This window comes from Panthera onca, chromosome B1 (assembly GCF_046562875.1).
Source record: "Panthera onca isolate mPanOnc1 chromosome B1, mPanOnc1 haplotype 2, whole genome shotgun sequence".
NCBI lineage: Eukaryota > Metazoa > Chordata > Mammalia > Carnivora > Felidae > Panthera > Panthera onca.
The window spans coordinates 165,953,772-165,970,416 of NC_138342.1; the positions used below are offsets into that span (position 1 = coordinate 165,953,772).

Sequence of the window (16,645 nt, forward strand, 5' to 3'; positions counted from 1 at the left end):
GAAGTTCTTTCTCATCATTTTTCTCATTTTTGTTTCCTTCTCTCTTACAACACTGTATGATGACAGCTCTGGTCTAGTTGCTAAACATCTGCATAGAGCCACTGAAATCCATAAGGTTTTGGGTTTCTTTGTAGGACATGATGTCAGGTGCGTCCCAACTACTCATGAGACTGCTACTCTTGGGAGCATGTCTGTCACTATGACAAAATGCTGGGAATAACAGTGAACTAAGAAGCTTAAAGAGTGGCTGAGAGGGAGCCAAGAGAAAAGGAAATGAAAAAAATGAATCCTAGGGAGGTAACCAAGGCAAGGGTAAAAGGTTGGATATAAACAGTACAGGAAGAGAAAGGAAACAGGAAAAGAAGAGCACAGAGAAAGAAAGAAGAGAGTTTAAAAATCTGTTCTTTTACCTTGAAGACTTACATCCACATAGATCCTTCAAATGCAACAAAAACTATTCTTTAGAGAAAATAAAAGTTAAAGTTTGAAGATCAAAATAGCTAGTAAAAGAGAAAAGAAAAATCTCCGTTTACAGGTAGCCATTCTAGGTTAATCATTTACCAGAAGCACGATAATTGCATAGGCAGTATAAACTAGTATATCTGGTATGGGCACTCTCCATAGTAAACCACAAATGAGAAAAAAATTAAAGGAGAAAATAATCTCATATCCAAGAATAACTAAATAAATAACATAAAAAGTCTTTTTTTTCTGAACAAAAAGGATTTGAAGATAAATCCCTGGTGAGTGTGTGTGTGTGTGTGTGTGAGAGAGAGAGAGAGAGAGAGAGAGAGAGAGAGATCTATGTGGCATTTTTACCAAATGACAAATTTTAAGGCACTGAAATAGCCCTCCTTCTTCATGTGTATGGTTTCAGAATTTCTTTAGCAATAATGTGGGCATATTCAACTTATAGTCACAACAAAACATACAGTTTCACATTCTGACATTAATGTTGAATATCCATCAATTACAAATTACTAATACTTTCTTTGGAAATATTTTCTTACCTGAAAAAGTTCCATAGCAAATCAATTTAACTTTATTATTATTTTTAATATGAAATTTATTGTCAAATTGGTTTCCATACAACACCCAGTGCTCATCCCAAAAGGTGCCCTCCTCAATGCCCATCACCCACTTTCCCCTCCCTCCCACCCCCCATCAACCCTCAGTTTATTCTCAGTTTTTAAGAGTCTCTTATGGTTTGGCTTCCTCCCTCTCTAACTTTTTTTTTTCCTTCCCCTCCCTCATGGACTTCTGTTAAGTTTCTCAGGATCCCCATAAGAGTGAAAACATATGGTATCTGTCTTTCTCTGTATGACTTATTTCACTTAGGATAACACTCTTAAGTTCCCTCCATGTTGCTACAAAAGGCCATATTTCATTCTTTCTCATTGCCAAGTAGTATTCCATTGTGTATATAAACCACAATTTCTTTATCCATTCATCAGTGGATGGACATTTAGGCTGTTTTCCTAGGTTGGCTATTGTTGAAAGTGCTGCTATAAACATTGGGGTACAAATGCCCCTATGCGTCAGCACTCTGTATCCCTTGGGTAAATTCCTAGCAATGCTATTGCTGGGTCATAGTGTAGACCTATTTTTAATTTTTTGAGGAACCTCCATACTGTTTTCCAGAGTGGCTGCACCAGTCTGCATTCCCACCGACAGTGCAAGAGGGTTCCCGTTTCTCCACATCCTCACCAGCATCTATAGTCTACTGATTTGGTCGTTTTAGCCACTCTGACTGGCGTGAAGTGATATCTCAGTGTGGCTTTGATTTGTATTTCCCTGATGAGGAGTGACGTTGAGCATCTTTTCATGTGCCTGTTGGCCATCTGGATGTCTTCTTTAGAGAAGTGTCCATTCATGTCTTCCATCCATTTCTTCACTGGATTATTTGTTTTTCGGGTGTGGAGTTTGGTGAGTTCTTTATAGATTTTGGATACTAGCCCTTTGTCTGATATGTCATTTGCAAATATCTTTTCCCATTCCTTCAGTTGGCTTTTAGCTTTGTTGATTGTTTCCTTTGCAGTGCAGAAGGTTTTTATTTTGATGAGGTCCCTATAGTTCATTTTTGTTTTTAATTCCCTTGCCTTTGGAGACGTGTCAAGTAAGAAATTGCTGTGGCTGAGGTCATAGAGGTTTTTCCTGCTTTCTCCTCTAGGGTTTTGATGGTTTCCTATCTCACATTCAGGTCCTTCATCCATTTTGAGTTTATTTTTGTGAATGGTGTAAGAAAGTGGTCTAATTTCATTCTTCTGCATGTTGCTGTCCAATTCTCCCAGCACCATTTGTTAAAGAGACTGTCTTTTTTCCATTAGATACTCTTTCATGCTTTGTCAAAGATTAATTGGCCATACTTTTGTGGGTCCACTTCTGGAGTCTCTATTCTAGTCCATTGGTCTATGTGTCTGTTTTTGTGCCAATACCATGCTGTCTTGATGATTACAGCTATGTATAGAGGCTAAAGTCTGGGATTGTGATGCCTCCCACTCTGGTCTTCTTCAATATTACTTTGGCTATTTGGGGTCTTTTGTGGTTCCATACAAAGTTTAGAATTGCTTGTTATAGCTTCGAGAAGAATGCTGGTGCAATTTTGATTGGGATTGCACTGAATGGGTAGATAGCTTTGGGTAGTATTGACATTTTAACAATATTTATTCTTCCAATCCATGAGCATGGAATGTTTTTCCATTTCTTTGTATCTTTGTCAATTTCCTTCATAAGCCTTCTATAGTTTTCAGGATACAGATCTTTTATATCTCTGGTTAGGTTTATTCTTAGGTATTTTATGATTCTTGGTGCAATTATGAATGGGATCAGTTTCTTTATTTGTCTTTCTGTTGCCTCATTATTAGTGTATGAGAATGCAACTGATTTCTGAAAAATTGATTTTGTATCCTGCGACTTTGCTGAATTCATGTATCAGTTCCAGCAGACTTTTGGTGGAGTCTATCGGGTTTTCCATGTATAATATCATGTCATCTGCAAAAAGTGAAAGCTTGACTTCATCTTTGCCAATTTTGATGCCTTTGATTTCCTTTGGTTGTTTGATTGCTGATGCTGGAACTTCCAACACTCTGTTAAACAACAGCAGTGAGAGTGGACATTCCTGTCGTGTTCCTGATTTCAGGGGAAAGCTCTCAGTTTTTCCCCATTGAGGATGATATTAGCTGTGGGCCTTTCATAAATGGCTTTTATGATGTTTAAATATGTTCCTTCTATCCCAACTGTCTCAAGGGTTTTTATTAAGAAAGGATGCTGAATTTTGTCAAATGCTTTTTCTGCATCGATTGACAAGATCATATGGTTATCTTTTATTAATGTGATGTATCACATTGATTGGCTTGCGAATATTGAACCAGCCCTGAAGCCCAGGAATGAATCCCACTTGATCATGGTGAATAATTCTTTTTATATGCTGTTGAATTCGATTTGCTAGTATCTTATTGAGAATTTTTGCATCCATATTCATCAGGGATATTGGCCTGTAGTTCTCTTTTTTTGCTGGGTCTCTGTCTGGTTTGGGAAACAAAGCAATGCTGGCTTCATAGAATGAGTCTGGAAGTTTTCCTTCTCTTTCTATTTTTTGGAACAGCTTGAGAAGGATAGGTATTATCTCTGCTTTAAATGTCTCGTAGAATTCCCCAGGGAAGCCATCTGGTCCTGGACTCTTATTTGTTGGGAGATTTTTAATAACTGATTCAATTTCTTTGGTGGTTATGGGTCTGTTCAAATTTTCTATTTCTTCCCGTTTGAGTTTTGGAAGTGTGTGGGTTCTTAGGAATTTCTCCATTTCTTCCAGGTTGTCCAGTTTGTTGGCATATAATTTTTCATAGTATTCCCTGATAATTGTTTGTATTTCTGAAGGAGTGGTTGTAATACATCCATTTTCACTCATGATTTTATCTATTTGGGTCCTCTCTCTTTTCTTTTTGAGAAGCCTGGCTAGAGGTTTATCAATTTTGTTTATTTTTTCAAAAAACCAACTCTTGGTTTCATTGATCTGCTCTACTGGTTTTTTTTTTTTTTTTTTGTATTTTATATCGTTATTTCTGCTCTGATCTTTATTATTTCTCTTCTTTTGCTGGGTTTGGGGTGTCTTTGCTGTTCTGCTTCTATTTCCTTTAGGTGTGCTGTTAGATTTTGTATTTGGGATTTTTCTTGTTTTTTGAGATAGGCCTGGATTGCAATGTATTTTCCTCTTAGGACTGCCTTCGCTGCATCCCAAAGCATTTGGAGTGTTTATTTTCATCTTCATTTGTTTCCATATATTTTTTAATTTCTTCTCTAATTGCCGGTTGACCCATTCAGTCTTTAGTAGGGTGTTCTTTAACCTCCATGCTTTTGGAGGTTTTCCAGACTTTTTCCTGTGGTTGATTTCAAGCTTCATAGCATTGTGGTCTGAAAGTAGGCATGGTATAATTTCAATTCTTGTAAACTTATGAAGGGCTGTTTTGTGACCCAGTATATGATCTATCTTGGAGAATGTTCCATGTGCACTCGAGAAGAAAGTATATTCTGTTGCTTTGGGATGCAGAGTTCTAAATATATCTGTCAAATCCATCTGATCCAATGTATCATTCGGGGCCCTTGTTTCTTTATTGATCCTGTGTTCAGATGATCTATCCATTGCTGTAAGTGGGGTATTAAAGTCCCCTGAAATTACCACATTCTTATCAATAAGGTTGCTTATGTTTGTGATTGTTTTATATATTTGGGGGCTCCCATATTCGGCGCATAGACATTAATAATTGTTAGCTCTTCCTGATGGATAGACCCTGTAATTATTATATAATGCCCTTCTTCATCTCTTGTTACAGCCTTTAATTTAAAGTCTAGTTTATCTGATATAAGTATGGCTACTCCAGCTTTCTTTTGACTTCCAGTAGCATGATAGATAGTTCTCCATCCCCTCACTTTCAATCTGAAGGTGTCCTCAGGTCTAAAAGGAGTCCCTTGTAGACAGCAAATAGATGGGTCTTGTTTTTTTATCCATTCTGATACTCTATGTCTTTTGGTTCGAGCATTTAGTCCATGTACATTCGTGTTATTTTTGAAAGATATGGGTTTACAGTCATTGTGTTATCTGTGGGTTTCATGCTTGTAGTGATGTCTCTGGTACTTTGTGGTCCTTGCAACATTTCACTCACAGAGTCCTCCTTAGGATCTCTTGTAGGGCTGGTTTAGTGGTGATGAATTCCTTCAGTTTTTGTTTGGGAAAACCTTTATCTCTCCTTCTATTCTGAATGACAAACTTGCTGGATAAAGGATTCTTGGCTGCATATTTTTCCTGTTCATCACATTGAAGATTTCCTGCCATTCCTTTCTGGCCTGCCAGGTTGCAGTAGATAGGTCTGCTACTACCCTTATGTATCTACCTTTGTAAGCTAGGGCCCGTTTATACCTAGCTGCTTTCAGAATTCTTCTTTATGCTTGTATTTTGTCACTTTCACTATGATATGTCATGCAGAAGATCCATTCAAGTTACGTCTGAAAGGAGTTCTCTGCGCCTCTTGGATTTCAATGCCTTTTTCTTTCCCCAGATCAGGGAAGTTCTCAGCTATGATTTGTTCAAGTACACCTTCAGCCCCTTTCTCTTTCTCTTTTCTTCTGGAATTCCTATTATACAGACATTGTTCTGTTTGATTGCATCACTTAGTTCTGTAATTCTCCCCTCATACTCCTGGATTTTTTTTTTATCTTTTTCTCAGCTTCCTCTTTTTCCATAATTTTATCTTCTAATTCACCTATTCTCTCCTCTGCCTTTTCAATCCGTGCTATGGCCGCCTCCATTTTATTTGGCACCTCATTTATAGCATTTTTTAGTTCCTCATGACTACTTCTTAGTCCCTTGATCTCTGTAGCAATAGATTCTCTGCTGTCCTGTATGCTTTTTTCAAGCCCAGTGATTAATTTCATGACTAGTATTCTAAATTCTTGTTCTGCTATATTGCTTAAATCGGTTTTGATCAATTCGTTAGCTGTCACTACTTCTTGGAGTTTCTTTTGAGGATAATTCTTCCGTTTTGTCATTTTGGGTAGTCCCTGAGTTAGCTCTAAACTGCAGGGCACTTCCCCTATGCTGTCTGGAGAAACTGGTGTTGGTGGGCAGGGCTGCAGTCAGACCCGATGTCTGCCCCCAGCCCACCACTGGGGTCACAGTCAGACTGGTGTGTACCTTATCTTCCCCTCTCCCAGGGGCAGGAATCACTGTGCAGTGGTGTGGCCCCTGTCTGGGGTACTTCCACACTGTCAGGCTTGTGGTGCTGCTTCGATGGGATCTGGCCAAAGATGTATTAGCCAGGGTGGATCTGCAAGGTGCATGGGGGTGGGAGGGGCAGGCTTAGCTCGCTTTGCTGTTGGTGGTCCCCTGTGGGAGGGGCCCTGCAACACCGGGAAGGAGGCAGGTCCGTGGGAGGGATAGATCCATAGAAGCACAGTGTTGGGTGTTTGCGCAGTGCAAGCAAGTTTGGTGGCAGGAACTGGTTCCCTTTGGAATTTCGGCTGGGGGATAGGAGAGGGAAATGGCGATTGCCAGCACCTTTGTTCCTCCACCAAGCTGAGCTTTGTCTTCCAGAGCTCAGCAACTCTCCTTCCCGGCGTTCTCTCGCCCTCCCAGGTCTCTGAGAGCAGAGCTGTTGACTTTTAACATTCCAGATGTTATGTCCTGCTGGCTGCCAGAACTACAAGGTCCAGCCCCTCTGCTTTTGCAATGCAGACTTCAGGGGCTCTGCCTTGCCAGCCGGGCTGTCCCTCTACCACCCCAGCTCCCTCCTGCCAGTCCGTTTACCATGCACCACCTCTCCACCCTTCCTACCCTCTTCTGTGGGCCTCTTGTCTATGGTTAGCTCTGGAGAGTCCATTCTGCTAGTCTTCTGGTGGTTTTCTGGGTTATTTAGGCAGATGTGGTGGAAGCTTAGCGATCAGCAGGATGAGGTGAGCCCAGCATCCTCCTACGCCGCCATTTCCTCTCTTATGACTCTCCATTTAACTTATAAAATAAGTCAACTTGGATTTCAATTTTGTCCATTAATACATATAACATATAAACACAAGGGATAAGCTATAACTTAGCTGTGGTGTGTGTGTGTGTGTGTGTGTGTGTGTGTGTTTGGGGGTAGTGTAAGAGGATAAAATGTTGATTTTGAAAAGATAAAAATTGCTCGATAAATCCTAATGTCTTTTCTCTAAGGTAAAAGTATTTTTATTTGTAACTCATTTGATAAGTGAAGAGAGTGATTGGAATATAATGACCAGATATGACTGATTGGCTTCAGGTTGTATCCTCATTTGGTCTGATGATCATGGGATATGTCCAATTATTAAATTTTTATAGTAAATATTATAATGAGTTGACTCAAATAATTGTCATGCAACCTGTGCCAAGAATCTATAAGAGCGTTCCTCATCTGTAACATAAAGAAATTGAGTTAAATAATCTCTAATGTCCTTTTTAGTTCTATGAAGTTAAGTCCTTTGCTTCTGGTTTTATTTTTCCACCTCTGTTTAGTTAGCATACAGAAATGAACCTACCATCAGAACGTCACCCACTTTAAAAAAAATATCACCCACTTTCTTCACAAGTAGCACCCAACTACAGTGTTATGAATCTAATATACTTGTTAATGAACTTTCATCTTAAGTCTCTTTATTGGAGAGGTTTTTAGTTCATTTGCTGGCAAGGAGGGAAATACCTTCACCTACATATGTGTTTAGTACTTTTTCAGATTCTTTTTGACTTTATTGTGTCAAACAATAAAGATCAGTTTACCAGGCAGATAACAGAATGACTTTAAATTTGTTATGTTACTACCCTATGATTTTTCTCCTAGAAGTAGTGTGGCAAATGCAACAAACTGATAACTATTTTCAGGATACATGATTCACATAGCTTTCAACAACAGAATTCCCTTACAGCTTTCAAAATAATACGCTTACTATTTGGTACTTGATTATGTGTATTTGGGCTAGGTATTAATCAATGTAAATAATGTTCCTGCTCTAATAGAAAAACCCATAAATTTCAGTGGCTTAACACCATAGAAGTTTACTTCTCACTTACTTCACTGAATGTGGGTTGGTGAATGCTCTGGTTGCTCTGGGCACTGGCAATTACCTGATAAACATGGAACATCTCTTGGGATGTCAGGTCTTGAAGTGGTATATATTACTTCTGGTGACATTTCATTGACCAGAACTAGTAAAATGGCCCCATCTAGATACCACGGGCTAGGAAATGTAGTCTTCCTAACATGCCTAGAAGGAAATTAAAATGGGCTGGTAGACACAGGGGATTGTTTCTGCTATAGTATTCTACAGATAGCAATGAGCCATATTTAGTAATGAGTTGAAGAAAAGGGGCCTGAAGGAGAAAGCAGCTTATCTAGGCACATTATCCATGACCAAGGTTAGGGTGGTCGTTAGAAGTTGTAACAATTATCATGTTGTATTTAGATAATTCAGAAACCAAAGAGTGGTAAAAGTTTAGAAATTAAGTTGATACAAGGCTGGAGAGGATAAATGCTGAGTAGGGGGAATGTACATTATTATCTGCAGTGTGTGTGTGTGTATGTGTGTGTGTGTTGGGGGAGTATTTACAGATTTGTGTGGATGCCCTACCTCCTAACTGTTCTATAGTCTACACTTGCTTTTATGTCATGGCTTAAACTTAAGATCTCTCTAAGCTGCAAGCTTAAGAAGCTAGAAAAAGAAGAGCAAATTAAATCCAAAATAACAATAAAGATGGACACAAAAACAATAAAAACAGAAATCAATAAAATAGGAAATAGAAAAACAATATAGACTACAAATGAAACAAAAAGTTGATTCTTTGAGATCAATAAAATTGACAAGTCTGTAGCTAAACTGATGAGGAAGAAATAGAAGATACAAATGACCAATATCAAGAATGAAAGTGAGAATATCCCTAGAGAGCATAGAGACATTAAAAGAATAATAAAGGAAATACTATGGAAAACTTTATCCCAATTAATTTTGACAAGATAAATGAAAAGGACAAGTTCTTTAGGAGCTTACTCAAGAACTAGATAACCTGAAATATATAATATTTTTACTGATATACATTAGTATATAATATTTGTTATATATTAATAAATTTATTATTTATTATATATTAAATATATATTTATTATATATTAATATAATTTATTATTATATAAATATAAAATATATGTATATGATATATGACATTTATATAATATGTAAATATTAATATATAATAGTAAATATAATATATTTAATATATAATATATATTTAATATATTTAAATATATATTACATGTGACTTTATATATATATTTTAAATATATATATATATATATATATATATATACGCAAGTATATATATAGTATATATATAACGTGAGAAAATACATTTTTGTTGTTTAAGCCACAAAGTCTGTAGTATTCTGTTATGGCTGCCTTAGCAGTCATAACACAATAATATATGGTGATCAAATGAGGTTTATCTCATTTGAAGGGTTGGTTTAACATTTGAAAATCAGTGTAATTCACCAAAATTACAGCATAAGAAAGAAAAATCAGGGGCACCTGGATGGGTCAGTTTGTTAAGTGTCCGACTCTTGATTTCTGCTCAGGTCATGATCTCATGGTTTGTGAGACCAAGCTGGCATTGGGCTCTGTGCTGGCAGTGTGGAGCCTGCTTGGGATTCTTTCTCTCTCCTCTCTCTCTGCGCCTCCCCCTAGTCACGTGCACACACACTCTCTCTCAAAATAAACATTAAAAAAAAAAAGAAAGAAAAATCACATGAATATCTCAATAGATGCAAAAAAACCATTTTGACAAAATTCAATACCCATTCATGATAAAAAGAAAATAAAACGTCTCAACAAACTAGGAATAGTAGGGAACTTTCTCAACCTGATAGAAATCACCTACCAAAAACTTACAGATAACATCATACCTAATAGGGAAAAAGTAAATGCTTTCTCCCTAAGATCAGAAACTAAGCAAGAATTCTTATTCATTCGATTTAATATTGTACTAAAGTTCCAGATCAGTGCAATAAAGCAAAGGGTAAAACTATCTTCATTCACAAATGACATGATCGGCTATGTTGAACATAATAAGGAATTTATTTAAAAACTAGTAAAGGGGTGCCTAGGTGGCTTAGTTGGTTAAGCTGCCTTGGCTCAGGTCATGATCTCATGAGCTCATGGTACCATATATAAAAATTAAGTCATAAGAATTTATGATAAGAATTTAAACAAAAAGAATTAAAACCATAAAACCTCTAGAAGCAAACATAGGGGAAATCTTTGTGACATTATGTTGGTCAAAGATTTCTTGGGACACAAAAAACACAAATCATAAGAGAAAAAAAGTGGTAGAGTAGACTTCATTTAAATTAAAAACTTCTGTTCTTCAAAGAAACTTAAGAAATTGAAAAGGTAAGACAAATATGGGGAGAAAATATTTACAGAATACATATCTGATACAGAACTTGTATCCAGGATATAAAATAATTCTTACAATTCAACAATTAGAAGACAAAAAGAATCTATTTAGAAAAAATGGGCAAACGTTTTTAAACAGCCACTTCTGAAAGAAGACATAGAAATTGGAAATAAGCACATAAAAGGAGGCTCCATACCATTCATCATTAACAATTCCCAGTCGAACTACAGTTATATACCACTATGCACACAAAAAGCCAAAATTAAAAAAAAATTGACAATATGTTGGCAACATGTTGGCAAGAATGTAGAATACTGGGTCTCTCATACCTTGCAGATGGAAATGCAAAATAATATGGCCAATTTGGAGAACTATTTCATGAATTTTTGAAAAAATAAGGTTAAAAATACATAAACCACATGAGCAGCGATCCCACATCTGGGTGTTTATCCAAGAATATACATACACACACAAAAAAACCCTTGAACATATATATTCATACATTTTCCTTATAATAGCCAAAAACTAGAGTGTCCATCAACTTGTAGAGAAACAAATTATGTATCCATGCAATGGAACACTACTGAACAATAAAGAGGAATAAATTACACGTTCATATAAAAACATGCATGGGGGGGGGGGTGCCTGGCTGGCTCAGTTGGTAGAGCATGTGACTCTTGATCTCAGGGTCCTGAGTTCAAGCCACATGCTGGTCATGGAGCCTACTTAAAAAATAAAAAAAGAAAAACATACATGAATCTTAAAAGCATTATGCTATGTGAAAGAAGACAGATAACAAAAATTTCATATTGTATGATTCCATTTATATGGAATTCTAGAAGGGCAAAACAGAAAAGCAGGTCAGTAGCTGCTAGGATCCAGGGTTTGGAGGGAGGGATTAACTACAAAGGAGCATGGAACTTTTTTGGGGGAGGGAGGGGAAAAATATCTTGATTTTATCAGTGATTTACACAACTGTATACATTTGCCAGAGTTCACTGAATTGTATACTTAACAATTCTGATCACCAGTTCCAACATGTGTGTGTTTTCCCCCTGTACCACCAAGCAATTCTCCCACACCAGTTGGGTATTCTACAATTCAACTGAGTTGTGACCCTATTTACCTGGAGACAGCATCAGATCCCACATGTTAAGGGCTCAGTCCTTAAAGGGACTAATGGCAAGACTCTCCTCTCCCCTTCAGAAATCAGAAGTTCAGGTTGCCACTTCGGCTTCTGAACAACCTGCTATAGACTGAAGGTTGCTATGGCCTCCTCCTCAGGTTCAATTAATTTGCTAGAACATAACTTGGAGAAACAGTTTACTAACTAGATTACCAGTTTATTATTAAAAGATGTAACTCAGTAACAGCTAGATGGAAGAGATGCAAAGGGCAAAGTATGAGGAAAGGGCATGAAGCCTCCATGTCCTGAGTGAGCCACTTCTCTCAGAATCTCTAAGTGTTCACCAACCTGGAAACTCTGAACCTGTGCTGCTTTTTGGTTTTTATGGAGGCTCCATTACATGGATACTATTGATTAAATCATTGGTTCTGGGCAACAATTCAACCTTCAGCCCCTCTCCCGGCCTCATTAACAAAACAAAAAACATTTTAATGCTCTGGCACTTGGGAAATTCTGAAGGTCTTAGGAGCCTCTGTGCCAGGAAAGAGGACAATCTTATAAATCACGGTATCATAACACTTAAAATTGGTGAGCTTTACTGTATGTAAATTGTACCTCAATAAAGCTGATACTGAAGGGAAAAGATTCTTTTCTCCAGGGTTTCTGACTGGATTTATATAAATCAATAGACCAAAATAGCTGCTCTCATAGATCTTAGAGGTGAAATGACTCAAAAAGAGCCACTCTGCCAGAATTCAGCCTCAGGAACTTGTCATCTCTTGCAAGTAATTCAGCAGTTGTGTCTAGAATGAGAATCTTTACTGGGAAATAGAAAACTGATAGATCTCTCTTCTTTCAGAAACAAATTTACAGAAATTTTCAAATGTAAGAGTTCATAATGCATATATTTTGTGATAAGAGTTCTATTCAAAGTCCTCCTACCTATTTTGTTGATAGTGCTTACCAACAATACTCTCTGTAGTCACTGAAATCAAAGAATTCTTAAACAACATGTTACTCTTTCTCAAAACAAGGAGAGAGAATTGTTTCATTCATTTATGCATTCAGTGAACATTTGTTGAGCACCTCCTCTGTGCTAGGCAATAGGCTGAGAGAAAAAGTGAATGAATGAATGAATGAATGAATAAATAAATAAGGTGTGGTCTTTACCCTCTGGAGATTGCTGTCTGCTCTAAGTTTCTTGGGGTCACAATTCAGAGCATTGAGCTTTCAGGGATTTGTCATTGTCACTAAAGACTTGCTAGAAAGACTGAGGATCATGAAAATAAAGAATGTTTAAAAAAAATTTTTTTTTAACGTTATTCATTTTGAGAGACAGAGACAGAGGGCAAGCAGGGGTGGGACAGAGAGAGAGGGAGACACAGAATCATAAACAGGCTCCAGACTCTGAGGTGTCAGCATAGAGCACGATGTGGGGCTTGAACTCACCAGCCGTGAGATCATGACTTGAGCAGAAGTCAGATACTTAACTGACTGAGCCACCCAGGTGCCCCAAGAATGTTTTTAATTGAAAGTTCTTTAAATCCCCAAATGCTGCAGTTTTTCAAGAGGGAAGGCCAATCTTTCCCATTCATAAAAAAGGAAATGGGGGCCCAAGGACAAGAAGCTTCCATCCCATGGTTAGACGATGAGTGAGCGAAGACTCTCTTCTTGTTCAACAGTCTGGAGGCCCCTGGGATCATCTTCATTGTGATCATTCCTCTCATTACTCACTGTGGAGCAGCCTGTTACTATGTTATGCTTTCTTCTTGGAGAAATGCCAGGTTACTTTTACAATTTGAACACACATACCATTAGTAATTTCCATAGGTCATTTCTACTCTGTAAAAAATATTATAAGTGGAATGCTTATTTCAGCAAAGAAATGTTTTCTATGGAATCTTCCTTCAACACAAATACTGCTTTTAAAACAATTCCTTTCCATTTGTTGAATAATTCTGAAAAAAGTGATTTGTTTTTTGAGGGAAATAGTGACTTTTCCACAAATATTTTCAGCAATTATTTTGATAGTTAAGTATTTTCTGGTGAAGTAGGAGGGAGCAGATAGGTTTTCAAGTGTGAAATAGAAAAGCGGCTGTAGCAGTGTAAAGATTTGGTTTTTGTTTTTAATTGTTTTTAATGGTTGAGTTGGTGTGTAGTATTGCACTAAAAAGCTTTATCTTCTCATAAAAATAAGACAGTATAATCATATGGTATTCTTGACCCATACTTTCATTTGTCATTTATTCAGTGCCTCCTATGAGCCAAACCCTGTATGAGGCAGTGCTGTCAACAAAACTCTTATGAAGATGGCAATATTCTGTCTGCATTGCCTAAATATAGTAGTCATTAGCCACATTTCAAATGTGGCTAAAAACTGAATTTTAATCAGCTTTAAATTTCATTTAAATTTAAATCGCTACATGTAGCTAGTAGTTATCAAATTGGGCAAGATATGTATGAGGAGTAATTAACATGAAGTGTCTCAATATGCACAATGTAGTTGTGGTGTATTTGGAAAGATGTAGATGTAGGATTTTTTCCCAGTGATTTCTGTCCACAAGGGTACCAAATCTTTCAGAATCATCACTTGCAATGAATCTACAATTAAAGTGAGTAAGTCTGTATTCAAAGGTCCAATGCATCCTATGCATACTTAAATGTCCACGTAAATATATGTGCACGCATATTTACAGTGAGAAAACAAAATGCTAGGATTCTTTCAAGCTAAGAAATTTAAGAGGATGGTAGAATAGGACTCTTAGGTTCAATTGCTCATTGACAATTGTCAATGCAATAGATATCAAAGGTATCAAAGCGAATATGAGACAGACCTCTACCCCATGCACAGTTTTTTAATGTTTTATTTATTTTGAGAGAGAGAGACTGTCTGTGTGAGTAGGGGAGGGGCAGAGAGAGGGAGGGAGACACAGAATCTGAAGCAGGCTCCAGGCTCCGAGCTGTCAGCACAGAGCCCGACAAGGGGCTTGAACTCAAGAGTTGTGAGATCATGACCTGAGCCGAAGTTGGACGCTAAACTGACTGAGCCACCCAGGCGCCCCAAAATACACACGCTGTGAGCAGAGTCTGAACTTGTACTGGGAGACCCCATTGGATTTCGAGTCCAATGCCTTAACCCCTCAGCCATCACAGCCACCTCACGCACAAATTTTTATGGAAATGGTCCTGAGACCCTATTCCACAATTGGGGTCCTATAGTCAGATCAAAGTTATAAAAACAAGCAAGATTATGAAAAGAGTAGGGAGCCTGGCTCTACTCCCCACTAGGGGGAGGTGGGAGGTGCTACTCTCTAATTCTAAGCCAGTGAAGGGACTTCCAGGGGCCCTTGGGCCTTGGAGATATTTGATACTGTTCCCTGTAGTTGGAAAATACTGAGGATGGTGGACTAACTCATGTCCCAAACAGCTAATGGAGACTGCTGCTTCCCAGGAAACTCAGTGTGGGAGTGAGTCGACCATGCTTTGGGGCAGGGCCAGCGATCTCTTGCTGTGTGGTTGGGTTAGCCTGCACTTCCGGAATTAGTAAACTCAGGGATATGTGTTTCCTGTGGACCAGATGTGAATCACTTGCAAGACCCTTGGCCTTGGATTGACCTTCTTGGGGTCTATACAACAGGGTGGGCTGGAGAGAGACTTCAGTGGGAACAGGTGTCCTGCTGGGTACCTAGGGTTGAATAACAGGAACAGGGGACCTCTCCCACCCTCTTTCCCACTGCATACTTCCAGCTAAGAAGAGAAAATTTAATGCTAGGTCAATTTTTTTTAAGCCACTTCCCTTTATTTGGATACCTTCTAGAGGTTACAAGAGGAAACCTAGTCTTCGTGACATAAAACTGTAACACAAACATACCGTAAGCACCATGCAGCTGGCCACGTGGACTTCTACCTCCAGGTAGACCTGGCAAGGGTTGAAGGTACAGGTGAAGCACCTCTTGCTTGCAAGACCTTACACACCGTGGTTTTTAGATCTTCCTCTCCCTTCGCCAGAGGAGGGCGCCTTTCCTTCCAGGCCCTGCCTCTCTGCTGCACACGACCTGAGGCAAGAGGAAAAAAAAGCACAGGTCTTTGGCACTTTCGACTGAAAACGTAGTTTTTCGTTTGCTACCCCCCTGCAGGCACATTCGATGTGGGATAGTCCCGAGACTAGACTGCGGGGTGGATGTGAACCCCTGGTCCTCCGAGGCTGGACCCTCCTGAGGGGGAATGGACCTTAAATGGGGAGGCGGGTGGGCAGGTCCCCGGGACTCTAGCAGTGGTAGTCGCCCTAGGAGCTCCTTCAGAGGCAAACATACCCCAATACAGATCTGAGAGGCCTCTGCCCGGCGTCCCCGCCGCCCCCGACGCTGGGGGGGGGGGGGCGGGCGTTGGAGATGGGGGTGGGGGTGCTAAGCGCTTGTCTTGGCCGGCGCGCGGCCCTGAGCTCTTCTCGGGCCCGAGACACACGGCGCCCAACTCGCAGTTCCTTCACGCGGCTCTTCCAGAGAGGAAACACCCTCGAAAGCGCCTCTCACTTTCCTCAGGGTAGGAAAACTGTCGGAGAAGACAAAGCAACAGGCAGGGTTCCGCTCTCCAGCTGGAGGCCGGAGGGCGAGCTCAGGGCACCGAGCGCCGGCTGAAGGCCTGGGGCACCGCCCCCTATCCGCCCCTGGGGCACCGCCCCCTCCACCTCCCCTTCCACCCCCTCCCACTCTCTAGAAGTTACCTCTTCCCGCTTTCCCGCCCCATCTCCGCCCCCGGGCGCCTACCCCGCCCACCGTCCGCCTGCCCGAGCCTTCGCGCGGACGCCTCGCGGGGCCTCGGGGGGCCTCAGGGGCGGGCGGGCGGACGGCCTCCGCAGCCTCCGCCAGGGTGCGCACCGCCTCCGCCACCGCCACCGCGGGGCTGCTTGCTCGCCTCCACTCGGCTGTCCCGGGAGCCCAACAAAGAGCGCGCGGCGCCGGCCGCCAGCCCTCAGTCGCGCCCTAGGCTCCCTCGGAGCGCCCGGTGGTCCGGCGACAGTTTCGGCGCAGGCGATGGAAGATGGAAGGAAGAAATGCCGCGGTGAGGCTCGA

The 16,645-nt window shown here is 40.0% G+C and overlaps 1 protein-coding gene and 1 long non-coding RNA gene across 17 annotated transcripts in view; one reads left to right on the plus strand and one right to left on the minus strand.

Annotated features, from left to right (window-relative positions):
* Positions 1-15,971, minus strand: part of LOC132691746 (uncharacterized) — a 55,453-nt gene extending 39,482 nt beyond the window's left edge. The window contains exons 1-2 of the long non-coding RNA XR_009615972.3: positions 15,887-15,971; positions 15,445-15,628 (exon numbers count right to left, since the gene is read on the minus strand). This is a non-coding gene — a long non-coding RNA (uncharacterized LOC132691746). The remainder of the gene's footprint in view (positions 1-15,444; positions 15,629-15,886) is intronic.
* Positions 1-16,645, plus strand: part of PSD3 (pleckstrin and Sec7 domain containing 3) — an 812,606-nt gene that overhangs the window by 185,021 nt on the left and 610,940 nt on the right. Inside the window, exon 1 of one of the 16 annotated variants that reach the window (XM_078445472.2) lies at positions 16,494-16,634. The exons of the other annotated variants lie outside the window; for them this stretch is intronic. Coding sequence (XP_078301598.2) covers positions 16,614-16,634 — 21 coding nt within the window. The 5' untranslated portion in view covers positions 16,494-16,613. Of the gene's footprint in view, positions 1-16,493; positions 16,635-16,645 lie in introns of those variants that run through there. 16 annotated transcript variants of the gene reach the window in all.